We start from the raw sequence: 21451 nt of genomic DNA, 5'->3' as shown, positions 1-21451 counted from the left end.
CTCCACTCACTCACCCACCCACTCCACCCACCCACAAACTCCACACACACACCCACCCACTCACCCCACCCATCCACACCCACCCACTCACTCACCCCACCCACCCACGAACTACACCCACAAACTCCATCCACCCATGAACTCACCCACACACACACACTCACCCACCCACACACCCCACCCCACAGTAAATGAGATATCCAAACACCACCTGCCCATCTATGCCAAGAACCGAACACATGTGAATGACACACTCATACAAGCTGTTAGCCTTTCCTGTACCTGCTTGATCACTTCCAGTGTACTCAGGCAGACAGCGCGGCTGTCAAACCTCTGTCTGCATCCTCATCCTCAGTCCAACGTGACCTTATACATGTAGGAGCAGCTCAATAATGCATTGCCAATTAAAAAAAGTACCCGGGACATGTATATTTGATGAGAGTGGTGCTGCGGACCCCTGAGTGTGTTCCACAGAGTTAAAAGTATTTCTCTCAGCTCTCCCCTGGAAACACTGACAGAGACACAGTGCATTGGGAAAGTATTCAGACACCTAGACCTTTTCCACATTTTGTTACGTTACAGCCTCATTCTAAAATGGATTCAATAAAAAAACGCCCCTCAAACTACACACAATACCCCATAATGACATCACAATAGCCCATAATGACATCACAATAGCCCATAATGACATCACAATAGCCCATAATGACATCACAATACCCCATAATGACAAAGTGGAAACCGTTTTTTTAGAAATGTGTGCAAATGTATTAAAAAATTAATAAATCTGATACCTTATTTACATAAGTATTCAGTCTAATTTGCTATGAGACCAGAAATTGAGCTCAGGTGCATCCTGTTTCATTGATCATCCTTGAGATGTTTCTACAACTTGATTGGAGTCCACCTGTGGTAAATTCAATTGATTGGACATGATTTGGAAAGGCACACACCTGTCTATATAAGGTCCCACAGTTGACAGTCCATCTGGGGAAGGGTACCCAAACAAATCTGCAGCATTGAAGCTCCCCAAGAACACAGTGGCCTCAATCATTCTTAAATGGAGGAAGTTTGGAACCACCAAGACTCTTCCTAGAGCTGGCTGCCCAGAAAACTGAGCAATCGGGGGAGAAGGGCCTTGGTCAGGGAGATGGCCAAGAACCCAACGGTCACTCTTACAGAGCTCCAGAGTTCCTCTGTGGAGTTGGGAGAACCTTCCAGAAGGACAACCATCCCTGCAGCACTCCACCAATCAGGCCTTTATGGTAGAGTGGGCAGACAGAAGCCACTCCTCAATAGTTTGCCAAAAGGCACATAAAGGACTCTCAGACCATGAGAAACAAGATTCTCTGGTCTGATGAAACCAAGATTGAACTCTTTGGCCTGAATTGCAAGCGTTACGTCTGGAGGAAAACTGGCACCATCCCTACAGTGAAACATGGTGCTGGCAGCATCATATTGTGGGGATGTTTTTTAGAGCAGGGACTGAGAGACTAGTCAGGATCGAGGGAAAGATGAACGAAGCAAAGTACAGAAATATCCTTGATGAAAACCTTCTCCAGAGGGCTCAGGACCTCAGACTGGGGCGAAGGTTCACCTTCCAACAGGACAACGCTCCCCATCCAACCTGACAGAGCTTGAGAGGATCTGCAGAGAAGAATGGGAGAAACTCCCCAAATACAGGTGTGCCAAGCTTGTAGCGTCATACCCAAGAAAACTCAACGCTGTAATCACTGCCAAAGGTGCTTCAATAAAGTACTGAGTAAATGTGATGTTTCAGTTTTTATCAATGTATAAAACATAAAAACCTGTTTTTGCGTCGTAGTGTGATGTCATTATGGGGTAGTGTGATGTCATTATGGGGTAGTGTGATGTCATTATGGGGTAGTGTGATGTCATTATGGGGTATTGTGATGTCATTATGGTGTAGTGTGATGTCATTATGGGGTAGTGTGATGTCATTATGGGGTAGTGTGATGTCATTATGGGGTAGTGTGTAGATTGATGAGGGTGAAAAACAATGGAATACATTTTAGAACAAGGCTGTAACGTAACAACATGAAGAGGTCAAGGGGAATACTTTCCAAATGAGCTGTATATGCAGAGTTCAACAAACTACAGTACCCTCCTTACTCAAAATAACAAACTACAGTACCCTCCCTAATCAAATTAACAAACTACAGTACCCTCCCCCTACTCAAATTAACAAACTACAGTACCCTCCCCCTACTCAAATTAACAAACTACAGTACCCTCCCTACTCAAATTACCAAACTACAGTACCCTCCCTACTCAAATTACCAAACTACAGTACCCTCCCTACTCAAATTAACAAACTACAGTACCCTCCCTACTCAAATTAACAAACTACAGTACCCTCCCTACTCAAATTAACAAACTACAGTACCCTCCCTACTCAAATTAACAAACTACAGTACCCTCCCTACTCAAATTAACAAACTACAGTACCCTCCCTACTCAAATTAACAAACTACAGTACCCTCCCCCTACTCAAATTAACAAACTACAGTACCCTCCGTACTCAAATTAACAAACTACAGTACCCTCCCTACTCAAATTAACAAACTACAGTACCCTCCCTACTCAAATTAACAAACTACAGTACCCTCCCTACTCAAATTAACAAACTACAGTACCCTCCCTACTCAAATTAACAAACTACAGTACCCTCCCTACTCAAATTAACAAACTACAGTACCCTCCCTACTCAAATTAACAAACTACAGTACCCTCCCCCTACTCAAATTAACAAACTACAGTACCCTCCCCCTACTCAAAATAAAACTACAGTACCCTCCGTACTCAAATTAACAAACTACAGTACCCCCCTTCTCAAAATAACAAACTACAGTACCCTCTTTCTCAAATTAACAAACTACAGTACCCTCCTTCTCAAAATAACAAACTACAGTACCCTCCTTCTCAAATTAACAAACTACAGTACCCTCCCTACTCAAATTAACAAACTACAGTACCCTCCCTACTCAAATTAACAAACTACAGTACCCTCCCTACTCAAATTAACAAACTACAGTACCCTCCCCCTACTCAAATTAACAAACTACAGTACCCTCCGTACTCAAATTAACAAACTACAGTACCCTCCCTACTCAAATTAACAAACTACAGTACCCTCCCTACTCAAATTAACAAACTACAGTACCCTCCCTACTCAAATTAACAAACTACAGTACCCTCCCTACTCAAATTAACAAACTACAGTACCCTCCCTACTCAAATTAACAAACTACAGTACCCTCCCCCTACTCAAATTAACAAACTACAGTACCCTCCCCCTACTCAAAATAAAACTACAGTACCCTCCGTACTCAAATTAACAAACTACAGTACCCTCCTTCTCAAAATAACAAACTACAGTACCCTCTTTCTCAAATTAACAAACTACAGTACCCTCCTTCTCAAAATAACAAACTACAGTACCCTCCTTCTCAAATTAACAAACTACAGTACCCTCCCTCTCAAATTAACAAACTACAATACCCTCCCTACTCAAATTAACAAACTACAGTACCCTCCCTACTCAAATTAACAAACTACAGTACCCTCCCTACTCAAATTAACAAACTACAGTACCCTCCCTACTCAAATTAACAAACTACAGTACCCTCCCTACTCAAATTAACAAACTACAGTACCCTCCCCCTACTCAAATTAACAAACTACAGTACCCCCCCTACTCAAATTAACAAACTACAGTACCCTCCCTACTCAAATTAACAAACTACAGTACCCTCCCTACTCAAATTAACAAACTACAGTACCCTCCCTACTCAAATTAACAAACTACAGTACCCTCCCTACTCAAATTAACAAACTACAGTACCCTCCCTACTCAAATTAACAAACTACAGTACCCTCCCCTACTCAAATTAACAAACTACAGTACCCTCCCTACTCAAATTAACAAACTACAGTACCCTCCCCCTACTCAAATTAACAAACTACAGTACCCTCCCCCTACTCAAAATAAAACTACAGTACCCTCCGTACTCAAATTAACAAACTACAGTACCCTCCTTCTCAAAATAACAAACTACAGTACCCTCTTTCTCAAATTAACAAACTACAGTACCCTCCTTCTCAAAATAACAAACTACAGTACCCTCCTTCTCAAATTAACAAACTACAGTACCCTCCCTCTCAAATTAACAAACTACAATACCCTCCCTACTCAAATTAACAAACTACAGTACCCTCCCTACTCAAATTAACAAACTACAGTACCCTCCCTACTCAAATTAACAAACTACAGTACCCTCCCTACTCAAATCAACAAACTACAGTACCCTCCCTACTCAAATTAACAAACTACAGTACCCTCCCTACTCAAATCAACAAACTACAGTACCCTCCCTACTCAAATCAACAAACTACAGTACCCTCCCTACTCAAATGAACATTCCATGATATTATCACTTGAGTTGTAGAACTAGCATGTACATTTTCCAACGTTTTTGAGCTGATCCATGTTGCAGATACAGAATAATAATAAGGAAGCTACCCAAATGACGTTTCAAATGAATGACCAGTGTCGTCACGGTGTAAGTATCCCAGGTAAACTGTATAACTACATTGTATCTGCACTACCAAGACGGTACCATCATAAATAAATGAACATGTTTTCACTCTTAACACGTAGCTTTAGGATACATTTGGGCCAGGCTCGTAGGAAATACCAACAAGAGACATCTGTACTCCAGTCCGGTACAGTGCACCTGTAGGATGACCCTTGACCCTTCCACTCTCCTGTTGCATGTAACCCAGCACTGCCATTGCAGCCTGCCTGGTGAACAGTCTCCTCTAAAGTCTACAGACCAATGGGTTCTTAATGGTCCACTTTACCCGGACACTGTAGATCACGGAAGTGTCCTTTTGACGCACCCTAATGGCTGTAATCACAGTTCAAAAGACCAGCGACGGGAGGGGTGGATGGCCTGAGTTTAGGGCTGGGCTAGTCATTAAGGGGAGGATGGCCTGAGTTTAGGGCTGGGCTAGTCATTAAGGGGAGGGGAGGATGGCCTGAGTTTAGGGCTGGGCTAGTCATTAAGGGGAGGATGGCCTGAGTTTAGGGCAGGGCTAGTCATTAAGGGGAGGGGAGGATGGCCTGAGTTTAGGGCTGGGCTAGTCATTAAGGGGAGGGGAGGGTGGCCTGAGTTTAGGGCTGGGCTAGTCATTAAGGGGAGGGGAGGGTGGCCTGAGTTTAGGGCTGGGCTAGTCATTAAGGGGAGGGGAGGATGGCCTGAGTTTAGGGCTGGGCTAGTCATTAAGGGGAGGGGAGGGTGGCCTGAGTTTAGGGCTGGGCTAGTCATTAAGGGGAGGGGAGGGTGGCCTGAGTTTAGGGCTGGGCTAGTCATTAAGGGGAGGGGAGGGTGGCCTGAGTTTAGGGCTGGGCTAGTCATTAAGGGGAGGGGAGGATGGCCTGAGTTTAGGGCTGGGCTAGTCATTAAGGGGAGGGGAGGATGGCCTGAGTTTAGGGCTGGGCTAGTCATTAAGGGGAGGGGAGGATGGCCTGAGTTTAGGGCTGGGCTAGTCATTAAGGGGAGGGGAGGATGGCCTGAGTTTAGGGCTGGGCTAGTCATTAAGGGGAGGATGGCCTGAGTTTAGGGCTGGGCTAGTCATTAAGGGGAGGGGAGGATGGCCTGAGTTTAGGGCTGGGCTAGTCATTAAGGGGAGGGGAGGATGGCCTGAGTTTAGGGCTGGGCTAGTCATTAAGGGGAGGGGAGGATGGCCTGAGTTTAGGGCTGGGCTAGTCATTAAGGGGAGGATGGCCTGAGTTTAGGGCAGGGCTAGTCATTAAGGGGAGGGAGGATGGCCTGAGTTTAGGGCTGGGCTAGTCATTAAGGGGAGGGGAGGATGGCCTGAGTTTAGGGCTGGGCTAGTCATTAAGGGGAGGGGAGGATGGCCTGAGTTTAGGGCTGGGCTAGTCATTAAGGGGAGGGGAGGATGGCCTGAGTTTAGGGCTGGGCTAGTCATTAAGGGGAGGATGGCCTGAGTTTAGGGCTGGGCTAGTCATTAAGGGGAGGGGAGGATGGCCTGAGTTTAGGGCTGGGCTAGTCATTAAGGGGAGGGGAGGATGGCCTGAGTTTAGGGCTGGGCTAGTCATTAAGGGGAGGGGAGGATGGCCTGAGTTTAGGGCTGGGATAGTCATTAAGGGGAGGATGGCCTGAGTTTAGGGCAGGGCTAGTCATTAAGGGGAGGGTGGCCTGAGTTTAGGGCTGGGCTAGTCATTAAGGGGAGGGGAGGATGGCCTGAGTTTAGGGCTGGGCTAGTCATTAAGGGGAGGGTGGCCTGAGTTTAGGGCTGGGCTAGTCATTAAGGGGAGGGTGTCCTGAGTTTAGGGCTGGGCTAGTCATTAAGGGGAGGGGAGGATGGCCTGAGTTTAGGGCTGGGATAGTCATTAAGGGGAGAATTCCGGAGTTTAGGGCTGGGCTAGTCATTAAGGGGAGGGTGGCCTGAGTTTAGGGCAGGGCTAGTCATTAAGGGGAGGATGGCCTGAGTTTAGGGCTGGGATAGTCATTAAGCATTCAGTATCTGGTTATTTGTTTCTGTCCCCTCTGTCCACACACACACACACACACACACACACACACACACACACACACACACACACACACACACACACACACACACACACACACACACACACACTTTAGGATGGCATTGGGTTAATGAGTTTCCATCCTAATCTGTGTTAGGAACTCAATATCTCACATTCTAATAGAGATTCCCCATAAAGTTCACATTGAACTTCGCTCAGACTGGAGGTTAATGACCACCAGCACATCCCATTGAATAACACTTGAAGATGTGGTAAATATCCGAAAAGGGCCATGACAGGCAGGCTTACACATGTCTGCCTTTAAATGTCGGCGGCAGTTACAGTTTTACTAGCCACCTTCAGCACTCAAACGGCAATGCATTTCAAATACTTGTTTAGGTTGCTTTATCATTCTTTCCTCGTCTCCTACTAAGTAACACGTTTATCATGAATGCCTAGGCCATACTGTCGCCTCCCTCTGTTGCTGACATTTTATCGTTCTCACTGAAATCACAGAAGATTTCGGATTCATAGTTTCCTAAAGCTCCGCCCCTCTACCTGTCAGGAGTGCAGGAAGTACGACAGTCACCTGTTCAGGTGGAAGTGCAGGTGATGCATCTTTGGAACGTTGGAGACTATGGTACAGTGTGATCTTATATAACCTCGGGTAGCCAAATAGGAGAGTGACATAGGGAAAATGGCTTCCAGTTTCTCCCAGAGGAGATGCTCTCCTGTCCTGTGTGCTGTGACATCTTCAAGAACCTCTTGTCCTCTTGTCATGTAGCCATATCTTCTGTAATGCCTGTCTGCACGACTATTGGAAGGGAAAATAAACTTGGGAATGTCCCGTTTGCAGGAGAAGATCATCAAGACACGGGCCTCCGTGTCAGCTGGGTTTAAAGAGCATGTGTGAAGCCTTCTCACAGGAGAGAAGGAATCAGAGAGTGTCTGAGCTACTCTGCAGTCTGCAAGGAGAGAATCTCAAGCTCTACTGTCTGGAGGATTAAAAAGCATGTTTGTTTCGTGTGTCAGACTTCCAGAAAGCACACAAACCACAAGTTCTGTCCCATAGATGAATCTGCACTCAAGACCACACTGAAACCCTTACGGGAGAAGCTGATGATCTTTATTGCAATTAAAGTAACGTGTGAGAAAACAGCAGAGCACATTAAAAAGCCAGACCACAGAAAACAGCAGAGCACATTAAGAGCCAGGCCCAGACCACAGAACACAGCAGAGCACATTAAGAGCCAGGCCCAGACCACAGAAAACAGCAGAGCACATTAAGAGCCAGGCCCAGACAACAGAAAACAGCAGAGCACATTAAGAGCCAGGCCCAGACCACAGAAAACAGCAGAGCACATTAAGAGCCAGGCCCAGACCAAAGAACACAGCAGAGCACATTAAGAGCCAGGCCCAGATCACAGAAAAGCAGATTAAGGAGGAGTTTGAGATGATTCACCAGTTTCTGCGAGATGAAGAGGCAACCAAAATAACTTCTCTAAGGGAGGAAGAGGAGCACGACAATCAGATGAAGAAAAATATTGAGGTGACGAATAAAGAGATATCAACACATCCCTTTCACACACAATTCAGTGCCGCAGAGAAGGACCTGAAAACATCAAATGTCTACAGAACTACAAGACCACCGTTGGAAGAGCCAAGTGCACACTGCCAGATCCAGAGAGAGTCTCAGGAGCGCCGGTAGACGTGGCCAAACACCTGGGCAACCTGAAGTTGGGAGTCTGGAAAAAGATGCAGGTTCAGTAACCTGGACCTCAACACTGCATCCCCCACATCTCACCCGGTCTGACGATCTGACCAGTGTGAGAGCCTGTTCGACGCAACAGCTTCCTGACAACCCATAACTGTCATTTTGTTCCGGGATCAGAAGGCTTTAACTGACGGACACATTGCTGGGACGTTGAGGTCGGAGACTGGATTGTTGGATTTATCTCAGTCTGTCTCCAGGATGAAAGGTGCTTTCTATGGTAGAATGTGGGCAATACCAGTGTTGTGTTGGTAAATACAAAAACACACCTGGCAATCATTCTCCTCTAAAGTGAGACGGAAAGCCAAGAGGATCAGAGTGCAGCTGGACTGGAACAGAGAAAGGCTGTCATTCTCTGACCCTGATAACAACATACATATATACACTGATACACACACTTTCACTGGACGGAGTATATCTCCATTCATTTACAATATTGATACTTCAGCTAATCTGAAGGGTTTAACAATGAAAGTATCTGTAACAGTGGATCAGCACAGTAACAGCCGATACCACCTCTGTCCAACAGTGGAACAGCCGATACCACCTCTGTCTAACAGTGGAACAGCCGATACCACCTCTGTCCAACAGTGGAACAGCCGATACCACCTCTGTCCAACAGTGGAACAGCCGATACCACCTCTGTCTAACAGTGGAACAGCCGATACCACCTCTGTCCAACAGTGGAACAGCCGATACCACCTCTGTCTAACAGTGGAACAGCCGATACCACCTCTGTCCAACAGTGGAACAGCCGATACCACCTCTGTCTAACAGTGGAACAGCCGATACCACCTCTGTCCAACAGTGGAACAGCCGATACCACCTCTGTCCAACAGTGGAACAGCCGATACCACCTCTGTCTAACAGTGGAACAGCCGATACCACCTCTGTCTAACAGTGGAACAGCCGATACCACCTCTGTCTAACAGTGGAACAGCCGATACCACCTCTGTCTAACAGTGGAACAGCCGATACCACCTCTGTCTAATAGTGGAACAGCCGATACCACCTCTGTCTAACAGTGGAACAGCCGATACCACCTCTGTCTAACAGTGGAACAGCCGATACCACCTCTGTCCAACAGTGGAACAGCCGATACCACCTCTGTCTAATAGTGGAACAGCCGATACCACCTCTGTCCAACAGTGGAACAGCCGATACCACCACTGTCTAACAGTGGAACAGCCGATACCACCTCTGTCTAACAGTGGAACAGCCGATACCACCTCTGTCTAACAGTGGAACAACGGGGACGAATGTCTAACATAGTGAGAAGTAAACCTTAGCTCACATGGCTCAACACTAACCCAAATGAGCTTATGCCGAAGTTATTCCCACCGTAAATCTGTAGCTTTTCGCGGTGAAACCGTGAAAACAAGACAAATAAAACAAACCTCTACATCTGAACCTGTTTTTACTTCACCTTTATTTAACCAGGCAGGTCCGTTAATAAGAACAAATTCTTCTTTACAATGACGGCCTACTCCGGTCAAACCCGGACGAGGCTGGGCCAATTGTGTGCCACCCTATGGGACTGCCAATCACGTCCGGATGTGATATAGCCTGGATTCTAACCAGGTACTATAGTGACGCCTCTTGCACTTAGACCACTGCACCACTCTGGAGCCCACATATTCACTGATAATATAGCTGGGGTGCTAAAATACACCGAACAAAAATATAAACTCGACATGTAAAGTGTCGAAGTTTCATGATCTGGAATAAAAGACCCCAGAAATGTTCCATATGCACAAATATGTATCAAAAGTATTGAGATCAGGTTGTAAATCACAGCTGGCTTGGTAGATCGTTTGCTGCCTCCATTCGGTATGCATTGTTTTAGTATCAAGGACTCAATATTTTTTGATCACAAGTCAGTCATAACGTGGCACGGTTGTGGCGGAGATCTTTGTGGGCTATACTCGGCCTTGTCTCAGGATGGTAAGTTGGTGGCTGAAGATATCCCTCTAGTGGTGTGGGGGATGTGCTTTGGCAAAGTGGGTGGGGTTATATCCTTCCTGTTTGGCCCTGTCCGTGGGTGTCCTCGGATGGAGCCACAGTGTCTCCTGACCCCTCCTGTCTCAGCCTCCAGTATTTATGCTGCAGTAGTTTATGTGTCGGCTAGGGTCAGTTTGTTATATCTGGAGTACTTCTCCTGTCCTATCCGGTGTCCTGTGTGAATTTAAGTATGCTCTCTCTAATTCTCTCTTTCTTTCTCTCTCTCGGAGGACCTGAGCCCTAGGACCATGCCTCAGGACTACCTGACATGATGACTTCTTGCTGTCCCCAGTCCACCTGGCCGTGCTGCTGCTCCAGATTCAACTGTTCTGCCTGTGATTATTATTATTTGACCATGCTGGTCATTTATGAACATTTGAACATCTTGGCCATGTTCTGTTACAATCTCCACCCGGCACAGCCAGAAGAGGACTGGCCACCCCACATAGCCTGGTTCCTCTTTAGGTTTCTTCCTAGGCAGTTTTTCCTAGCCACCGTGCTTCTACACCTGGATTGCTTGCTGTTTGGGGTTTTAGGCTGGGTTTCGGTACAGCACTTTGAGATATCAGCTGATGTACGAAGGGCTATATTAATAAATTTGATTTGATTTTGATTTGAATAGGCTAGCATGTTAACACAGAAACAAAAATAGAAACACAACATGTAAAGTTTTGATCGTATGTTTCATGTGCTGAAATAAAAGATCCCAGAAATGTTCTCAAATGTTGTGCACAAATGTGTTTACATCCCTGTTAGTGAGCATTCCTCCTTTGCCAAGATAATCCATCCACATGACAGGTGTGGCACATCAAGAAGCTGATTAAACAGCATGATCATTACACAGGTACACCTTGTGCTGGGGACAATAAAATACCACTCTAAAATGTGCAGTTTTTTCACACAACACAGTGCCACAGATGTCTCAAATGTCAAGGGGGCGTGCAATTGGCATACTGGTTACAGGAATGTCCACCAAGGCTGTTGCCAGAGAATGAAATCTTCATTTCTCTACCATAATCCGCCTCCAACATCATTTTAGAGAATTTGTTAGTACGTCCAACTGGCCTCACAACCGGAGACCACGTGTAACCACACCAGCCCAGGACCTCCACGCCAGCCCAGGACCTCCACAACCACAGACCACATGTAACCACGCCAGCCCAGGACCTCCACAACCACAGACCACATGTAACCACGCCAGCCCAGGACCTCCACACCAGCCCAGGACCTCCACACCAGCCCAGGACCTCTACACCAGCCCAGGACCTCCACACCAGCCCAGGACCTCCACAACCACAGACCACATGTAACCACGCCAGCCCAGGACCTCTACACCAGCCCAGGACCTCTACACCAGCCCAGGACCTCCATAACCACAGAACACACGTAACCACACCAGCCCAGGATCTGCACATCAGGCTTATTCACCTGCGGGATCATCTGAGAACAGCTGTTGAAAGGAGTATTTCTCGGGGCCTCCTGGGTGGCGCAGTGGTTAAGGGCCACTGATGGCTGTGCCATCAGAGACTCTGGGTTCGCGCCCAGGCTCTGTTGTAACCGGCCGGTCCGTGGGGCGACGCATAATTGGCCTAGCGTCGTCCGGGTTAGGGAGGGCTTGGTCAGTAGGGATGTCCTTGTCTCATCGCGCACCAGCGACTCCTGTAGCGGGACGGGCGTAGTGCGCGCTAACCAAGGTTGCCAGGTGCATGGTGTTTCCTCCAGCACATTGGTGCTTCTGGGTTGGATGCGCGCTGTGTTAAGAAGCAGTGCGGCTTGGTTGGGTTGTGTTTCGGAGGACGCATGACTTTCAACCTTCGTCTCTCCCGAGCATGTACGGGAGTTGTAGCGATGAGACAAGATAGTAGCTACTACAACAATTGGAAACCACGAAATTGGGGAGAAAAAGGGGTAAAAATAAAAATAAAAAAATAAAAAAAAGAAAGGAGTATTTCTGTCTGGAATAAAGCCCTTTTGTTGGGAAAAACTCATTCTGATTGGCTGGGCCTGTTTGGCTCCCAAATGGGTGTGCCTACGCCCTCTGAGGCCCATCGATGGCTGTGCCCCTGCCCAGTCATGCGAAATCCATGTATTAGGGCCTAATTTATTTATTTCAAATATACTGTAAAGCCTTAATACAGTAAATATACTAATAATATACTGTAAAGCCTTAATACAGTAAATATACTAATAATATACTGTAAAGCCTTAATACAGTAAATATACTGGATAATATACTGTAAAGCCTTAATACAGTAAATATACTAATAATACACTGTAATGTAAAGCCTTAATACAGTAAATATACTAAAAATATAATGTAAAGCCTTAATACAGTAAATATACTAATAATATACTGTAATGTAAAGTCTTAATACAGTAAATATACTGGATAATAATATACTGTAAAGCCTTAATACAGTAAATATACTAATAATATACTGTAATGTAAAGCCTTAATACAGTAAATATACTAAAAATATACTGTAATGTAAAGCCTTAATACAGTAAATATACTGGATAATAATATACTGTAAAGACTGTTGTACTCAAGACAGGACAAACCGACTCCAATAAACTGAACCTACATTTTGGCTAAAATAACCAAAGCACCACTCCATCCAATCAACGCAGACACATAAATTGAGTAAAACGTAACAGATGAAGTGACGTGGCTCAATGACATCTGCCTCACGTCTAATAAATCACCATTTGAAACATGACATCATCGTTGGCACAACCACCGAAGCACAGGAGCACAATCCATCTCCATTCAAGCCCCTCTTCCTGCTGCTGCTCCTACTGGTTAATTACCATCACCACGCATCTCTCAGAGACGCACAGCGTAACGGGCGGACAGAGACAGACGGGGACACTGAAAAGGGTTCATTTGTCTCTCGTTCTGCTCTAAGTCACTCAGAGGGCAATTTGCTTACTAACTTACTGCAGCTCAGCTCACGTAGCATTGCAGCACAGCACTGGTCGGTCTGTCTGTCCAGCGGCATCACACCCACGGTAAGGAGTAGGCTGAGATCTCTGTGCTGTGGGAGCAGTGTGTTACTGAGGAAGGAGTGGGATGTGTGTGTAAAGTCAGAGTGTAGTGCTTCTCCTGGGATTTAATGTAGGTGTGTGCTGTTAGAACAACAGAGAGTTCCTGTTGTCGGAGGTGAGAGCAGTAAAGGGAGCTAAAACGATGCATCGTCATGACGCCAAAACAAATCTGATTGTCATTCCTGTAAGAATACAACACCAGAAAACAGGCTTTCTAAAACAGCCCCACATAAACACTCAACAACCCTGATCAATGTCTCCAAATCAACTCCATACAAAACAAATCAACAAACCCTGATCAATGTCTCCAAATCAACTCCATACAAAACAAATCAACAACCCTGATCAATGTCTCCAAATCAACTCCATACAAAACAAATCAACAACCCTGATCAATGTCTCCAAATCAACTCCATACAAAACAAATCAACAAACCCTGATCAATGTCTCCAAATCAACTCCATACAAAACAAATCAACAACCCTGATCAATGTCTCCAAATCAACTCCATACAAAACAAATCAACAAACCCTGATCAATGTCTCCAAATCAACTCCATACAAAACAAATCAACAACCCTGATCAATGTCTCCAAATCAACTCCATACAAAACAAATCAACAACCCTGATCAATGTCTCCAAATCAACTCCATACAAAACAAATCAACAAACCCTGATCAATGTCTCCAAATCAACTCCATACAAAACAAATCAACAAACCTAGCGTCATATATAAAACAATAAACCAATCCTACAAACAACCTAAAAATCAACTACACAGTTGTTAGTTCTCATTCACAGTGGTTGAAAACACAGACAGAAATCTGGTCTGGAAATGTTCACTGCATAGAGTGAGAGAGCAGTGGAGAGTTCATCAGCTTACAGTATCAGTCAATGCCAGACCCTATGACACCTACCTACAATTAATGACAGTAGATACATCCCCCCTACCTACCAGTAAGGTCTGCTGCAGTCCCTTGGTTCTCCTCATGGTCTTGATTAGGCGCCAGCCTATCTTTTTGGCGTACCACACTGAGGCCAACATGTCCGCCTCTGGTACGGCTCGCGCTAACACACACACACACACACACACACACACACACCTCCTGATCGTGGGTCTGTCTGTGGGGACCTGAAAGGGGTCTGTCGAGGAGCAGAGCTCAGGAGATGCTAACTTGTCCCCCTGCGTCGCACAACACAGCCAGCATGTCACCGCCAAGCAGAACGCTGAGCCACAAGCCCGGAGTGTGTGTGTGTGTGTGTGTGTGTGTGTGTGTGTGTGTGTGTGTGTGTGTGTGTGTGTGTGTGTGTGTGGCGGGTACGAGATAAGGAACCGCTGCTCTGTCTGCTTCCAGCGGCACACACACACACACACACACACACACACACACACAGGACGCTAAGGGACAGTGATGAGAGACGAGTGGTTGGCATGGGAGAGAGACAGCAGGTTTAGAGGACTCTACATTTCCGTCTGCTGAATCATTCACTTAGAGAGAGAGAGAGAGAGAGAGAGAGAGAGAGAGAGAGAGAGAGAGAGAGAGAGAGAGAGAGAGAGAGAGAGAGAGAAGGGGAGGGGAGAGGGGAAGGCGGAGGTGGATCATTTCTCACCGTTGTCTCACTCTTCCCCTTCCCCATCCCCACATTCTGTCCCCCCTCCCCTCCTCTCTCGGCAGGAGAGCCCCTCTACTAAGCCATGCTAGAGAGCCCTTCCGCTAAGTCATACTAGAGAGCCCCTCCACTAAGTCATACTAGAGCCCCTCCACTAAGTCATACTAGAGAGCCCCTCCAGTAAGTCATACTAGAGAGCCCCTCCACTAAGTCATACTAGAGCCCCTCCACTAAGTCATACTAGAGCCCCTCCACTAAGTCATACTAGAGCCCCTCCACTCCACTAAGTCATACTAGAGAGCCCCTCCACTCCACTAAGTCATACTAGAGAGCCTCTCCACTCCACTAAGTCATACTAGAAAGCCCCTCCACTAAGTCATACTAAAGAGCCCCTCCACTAAGTCATACTAGAGGGCCTCTCCACTCCACTAAGTCATACTAGAGAGCCCCTCCACTCCACTAAGTCATACTAGAAAGCCACTCCACTAAGTCATACTAGAGAGCCCCTCCACTAAGTCATACTAGAGCCCCTCCACTAAGTCATACTAGAGAGCCCCTCCACTCCACTAAGTCATACTAGAGAGCCCCTCCACTCCACTAAGTCATACTAGAGAGCCCCTCCACTCCACTAAGTCATACTAGAAAGCCCCTCCACTCCACTAAGTCATACTAGAGAGCCCCTCCACTCCACTAAGTCATACTAGAGAGCCTCTCCACTCCACTAAGTCATACTAGAAAGCCCCTCCACTAAGTCATACTAGAGAGCCCCTCCACTAAGTCATACTAGAGAGCCTCTCCACTCCACTAAGTCATACTAGAGAGCCCCTCCACTCCACTAAGTCATACTAGAGAGCCCCTCCACTAAGTCATACTAGAGAGCCCCTCCACTAAGTCATACTAGAGAGGCCCTCCACTAAGTCATACTAGAGAGCCCCTCCACTAAGTCATACTAGAAAGCCCCTCCACTCCACTAAGTCATACTAGAGAGCTCCTCCACTCCACTAAGTCATACTAGAGAGCCCCTCCACTCCACTAAGTCATACTAGAGAGCCCCTCCACTCCACTAAGTCATACTAGAGAGCCCCTCCACTAAGTCATACTAGAGAGCCCCTCCACTAAGTCATACTAGAGAGCCCCTCCACTAAGTCATACTAGAAAGCCCCTCCACTCCACTAAGTCATACTAGAGAGCCCCTCCACTCCACTAAGTCATACTAGAGAGCCCCTCCACTCCACTAAGTCATACTAGAGAGCCCCTCCACTCCACTAAGTCATACTAGAGAGCCCCTCCACTAAGTCATACTAGAGAGCCCCTCCACTAAGTCATACTAGAGAGCCCCTCCACTAAGTCATACTAGAGAGCCCCTCCACTAAGTCATACTAGAGAGCCCCTCCACTAAGTCATACTAGAGAGCCCCTCCACTAAGTCATACTAGAGAGCCCCTCCACTAAGTCATACTAGAGAGCCCCTCCACTAAGTCATACTAGAGAGCCCCTCCACTAAGTCATACTAGAGAGGCCCTCCACTAAGTCATACTAGAGAGCCCCTCCACTAAGTCATACTAGAGAGCCCCTCCACTAAGTCATACTAGAGAGCCCCTCCACTAAGTCATACTAGAGAGCCCCTCTACTAAGTCATACTAGAGAGCCCCTCCACTATAGCCAGCAACTTTAGAGAACACGCAGAGCTCCACCACAGCAGGTTGAGTCTCCGACCAGCCAATCACTCCTTCACTTCCGTCCCTCCATGTCTCTCTCAGAGGGCAGAAGTTGGCACTTCTCATAGTCTACCCTAATATAGTACATTAGCTTAATGACACAGAGAGGTACTGGCCTGCGATCACTAAGGCTTCATTCACCCAGGCAACCCAATTCAGATGTATGTTTTTCTCACAAATTGCTCTTTTGACCAATCAGATAAGCTCTCAAAAAGATCTGATGTGATTGGTCAAAAGACCAATTAGTGAAAAAACATATCTGAATTAGGCTGCCTGTGTGAACTTTCTCTAGATGTGTCCACACTGCACCTCAGCCCTGGGATAAGAGATTTTATCCCGGGGCTAACATAGTATTCACACTTACACATTCTAGTGGGCTAGCACCAACCTTAACCCAGGGCTAGCTGGTCCTGCTCCGGAGCAGGGGTAACGGCGACTTTACGGGGTTGGCCCCAGAAACACGGTGAAACAGGGTCAAGAACAACGCCGGGAATGCTCACTGTCCAATCACAAAAGCTGCACTATCACTTAATTCACATATGTTTGTGATGCCTGTAATGTGTTCTGTATGTTATATTGGTAAGTTACATTTCCCTGTAATTTGTTCTGTATGTTATATTGATAAGTAACATTTCCCTGTAATTTGTTCGGTATGTTATATTGGTAAGTTACATTTCCTCCACACAGCTGAGGGCAAAAAGCCTACATTTTTTCATCTGTGAAAAAACATTGGTTGCTAATGCTGAGCAAAATGGTTTGCTTTGCAGGCTGGCTAATGTCTTTTCACTCTACAGCTGAAAGGGCAGCAAACCCTCCATTTTCATCTGTTTTCTATTGACATTTTGTTGGATAAATCCATGACAATAATATTGTTGTATGATTTCACCAGGGTCAGAAAAGTTGATGTCTCGTTCGTGCACAACATTCTCTGTACAGGGGTGAGATAACATTTTAAAAAATGAAACATTGTTGCTGAGGTCCGACAAACCATCAGTGTTGGAAATCAAATGCTCGGCTAGAATTTAGAGCAAATCATGTGGTAATAAATGTCTTATTGTTTATATTGTTGGATGTGTGTCAGAGATAGAATGTTGGTCTCGTGTCAGAGATAGAATGTTGGTCTCGTGTCAGAGATAGAATGTTGGTCTCGTGTCAGAGATAGAATGTTGGTCTCGTGTCAGAGATAGAATGTTGGTCTCGTGTCAGAGATAGAATGTTGGTCTCGGGTCAGAGATAGAATGTTGGTCTCGTGTCAGAGATAGAATGTTGGTCTCGTGTCAGAGATAGAATGTTGGTCTCGTGTCAGAGATAGAATGTTGGTCTCGGGTCAGAGATAGAATGTTGGTCTCGTGTCAGAGATAGAATGTTGGTCTCGTGTCAGAGATAGAATGTTGGTCTCGTGTCAGAGATAGAATGTTGGTCTCGTGTCAGAGATAGAATGTTGGTCTCGTGTCAGAGATAGAATGTTGGTCTCGGGTCAGAGATAGAATGTTGGTAGTGTGTACGAGATAGAATGGTGGTCTCAGGTCAGAGATAGAATGTTGGTAGTGTGAACGAGATAGAATGTTGGTCTCGGGTCAGAGATAGAATGTTGGTCTCGGGTCAGAGATAGAATGTTGGTCTCGGGTCAGAGATAGAATGTTGGTCTCGGGTCAGAGATAGAATGTTGGTAGTGTGTACGAGATAGACTGTTGGTCTCGTGTCAGAGATAGAATGTTGGTAGTGTGTACGAAATAGAATGGTGGTCCATGTTGTGTTTGTCCATTAGCCCAGGGCTTTGGAATACAACTGTGAATACTTAGCCCAGGGTTAACAAATGCTTGTGTGAACACAGGATAAGCTAGTCCAGGGTCAGTCTCGCCTGGGGCTAAGAACAATGCAGTGTAAAAAGGCATTCTCTGCCCATCAGTACCACAAATCTGTACTCTGTATGGCACCAGGCCCATCAGTACCATCTTTATTAGAGGTTGACCGATTATGATTTTTCAACGCCGATACCGATTAATCGGGTGATTTTTTTATTTTATTTGTAATAATGACAATTACAACAATACTGAATGAACACTTATTTTAACTTAATATAATACATCAATAAAATCAATTTAGCCTGAAATAAATAATGAAACATGTTCAATTCGGTTTAAATAATGCAAAAACAAAGTGTTGGAGAAGAAAGTAAAAGTGCAATATGTGCCATGTAAGAAAGCTAACGTTTAAGTTCCTTGCTCAGAACATGAGAACATATGAAAGCTGGTGGTTCCTTTTAACATGAGTCTTCAATATTCCCAGGTAAGAAGTTTTGGGTTGTAGTTATTATAGGAATTATAGGACTATTTCCCTCTATACCATTTGTATTTCATATATCTTTGACTATTGGATGTTCTTATAGGCACTTTAGTATTGCCAGTGTAACAGTACAGCTTCCGTCCCTCTAGTTAACTAGCTAGCCATTGCACTTCGGTTACACCAGCCTCATCTCGGGAGTTGATAGGCTTGAAGTCATAAACAGCGCAATGCTTGACGCACAACGAAGAGCTGTGAACCAGTACTCTGTATGGAACCAGGCCCATCAGTACTCTGTATGGAACCAGGCCCATCAGTACCATCTGTACTCTGTATGGCACCAGGCCCCATCAGTACCATCTATCTGTACTCTGTATGGCACCAGGCTCATCAGTACAGTCTATATGTACTCTGTATGGCACCAGGCCACCAGGCCCATCTATCTGTACTCTGTATGGCACCAGGCCCCATCAGTACCATCTATCTGTACTCTGTATGGCACCAGGCCCATCAGTACCATCTATCTGTACTCTGTATGGCACCAGGCTCATCAGTACAGTCTATATGTACTCTGTATGGCACCAGGACACCACGCCCATCAGTACCATCTATCTGTACTCTGTATGGCACCAGGCCACCAGGCCCATCAGTACCATCTATCTGTACTCTGTATGGCACCAGGACACCAGGCCCATCAGTACTGTCTATCTGTACTCTGTATGGCACCAGGCCCATCAGTACTGTCTATCTGTACTCTGTATGGCACCAGGTCCATCAGTACCGCCTACAGTGCCTTGCGAAAGTATTCGGCCCCCTTGAACTTTGCGACCTTTTGCCACATTTCAGGCTTCAAACAAAGATATAAAACTGTATTTTTTTGTGAATCAACAACAAGTGGGACACAATCATGAAGTGGAACGACATTTTTTTAACAAATCAAAAACTGAAAAATTGGGCGTGCAAAATTATTCAGACCCCTTATGTTAATACTTTGTAGCGCCACCTTTTGCTGCGATTACAGCTGTAAGTCGCTTGGGGTATGTATGTCTCTATCAGTTTTGCACATCGAGAGACTGAAATTTTTTCCCATTCCTCCTTGCAAAACAGCTCGAGCTCTGTGAGGTTGGATGGAGAGCATTTGTGAACAGCAGTTTTCAGTTCTTTCCACAGATTCTCGATTGGATTCAGGTCTGGACTTTGACTTGGCCATTCTAACACCTGGATATGTTTATTTTTGAACCATTCCATTGTAGATTTTGCTTTATGTTTTGGATCAGTGTCTTGTTGGAAGACAAATCTCCGTCCCAGTCTCGGGTCTTTTGCAGACTCCATCAGGTTTTCTTCCAGAATGGTCCTGTATTTGGCTCCATCCATCTTCCCATCAATTTTAACCATCTTCCCTGTCCCTGCTGAAGAAAAGCAGGCCCAAACCATGATGCTGCCACCACCATGTTTGACAGTGGGTATGGTGTGTTCAGGGTGATGAGCTGTGTTGCTTTTACGCCAAACAAAGTTTTGCATTGTTGCCAAAAAGTTCAATTTTGGTTTCATCTGACCAGAGCACCATCTTCCACATGTTTGGTGTGTCTCCCAGGTGGCTTGTGGCAAACTTTATACAACACTTTTTATGGATATCTTTCAGAAATGGCTTTCTTCTTGCCACTCTTCCATAAAGGCCAGATTTGTGCAATATACGACTGATTGTTGTCCTATGGACAGAGTCTCCCACCTCAGCTTTAGATATCTGCAGTTCATCCAGAGTGATCATGAGCCTCTTGGCTGCATCTCTGATCAGTCTTCACCTTGTATGAGCTGAAAGTTTAGAGGGACGGCCAGGTCTTGGTAGATTTGCAGTGGTCTGATACTCCTTCCATTTCAATATTATCGCTTGCACAGTGCTCCTTGGGATGTTTAAAGCTTGGGAAATCTTTTTGTATCCAAATCCGGATTTAAACTTCTTCACAACAGTATCTCGGAGCTGCCTGGTGTGATCCTTGTTTTTCATGACGCTCTCTGCGCTTTTAACGGACCTCTGAGACTATCACAGTGCAGGTGCATTTATACGGAGACTTGATTACACACAGGTGGATTGTATTTATCATCATTAGTCATTTAGGTCAACATTGGATCATTCAGAGATCCTCACTGAACTTCTGGAGAGAGTTTGCTGCACTGAAAGTAAAGGGGCTGAATAATTTTGCACGCCCAATTTTTCAGTATTTGATTTGTTAAAAAAGTTTGAAATATCCAATAAATGTCGTTCCACTTCATGATTGTGTCCCACTTGTTGTTGATTCTTCACAAAAAAATACAGTTGTATATCTTTATGTTTGAAGCCTGAAATGTGGCAAAAGGTCGCAAAGAACCTTGGCGTGATCCTGGACAACACCCTGTCGTTCTCAACCAACATCATGGCGGTGGCCCGTTCCTGTAGGTTCAT

At 45.6% G+C, this 21451-nt stretch overlaps 1 protein-coding gene across 12 annotated transcripts in view; it reads right to left on the bottom strand.

The window, feature by feature from the left end:
• LOC135513243 (disks large homolog 1-like) overlaps positions 1-21451 on the bottom strand; it is a 324054-nt gene that overhangs the window by 177083 nt on the left and 125520 nt on the right. The window contains exon 1 of one of the 12 annotated variants that reach the window (XM_064936083.1): positions 14356-14644. The exons of the other annotated variants lie outside the window; for them this stretch is intronic. Within the exon in view, the coding sequence (XP_064792155.1) occupies positions 14356-14445 (90 nt within the window). The 5' untranslated portion in view covers positions 14446-14644. Of the gene's footprint in view, positions 1-14355; positions 14645-21451 lie in introns of those variants that run through there. 12 annotated transcript variants of the gene reach the window in all.

This window comes from Oncorhynchus masou, chromosome 24 (genome assembly GCF_036934945.1).
Source record: "Oncorhynchus masou masou isolate Uvic2021 chromosome 24, UVic_Omas_1.1, whole genome shotgun sequence".
In the NCBI taxonomy this organism is placed as follows: Eukaryota; Metazoa; Chordata; class Actinopteri; order Salmoniformes; family Salmonidae; genus Oncorhynchus; species Oncorhynchus masou.
This window is presented reverse-complemented; position numbering and strand designations above follow the sequence as displayed.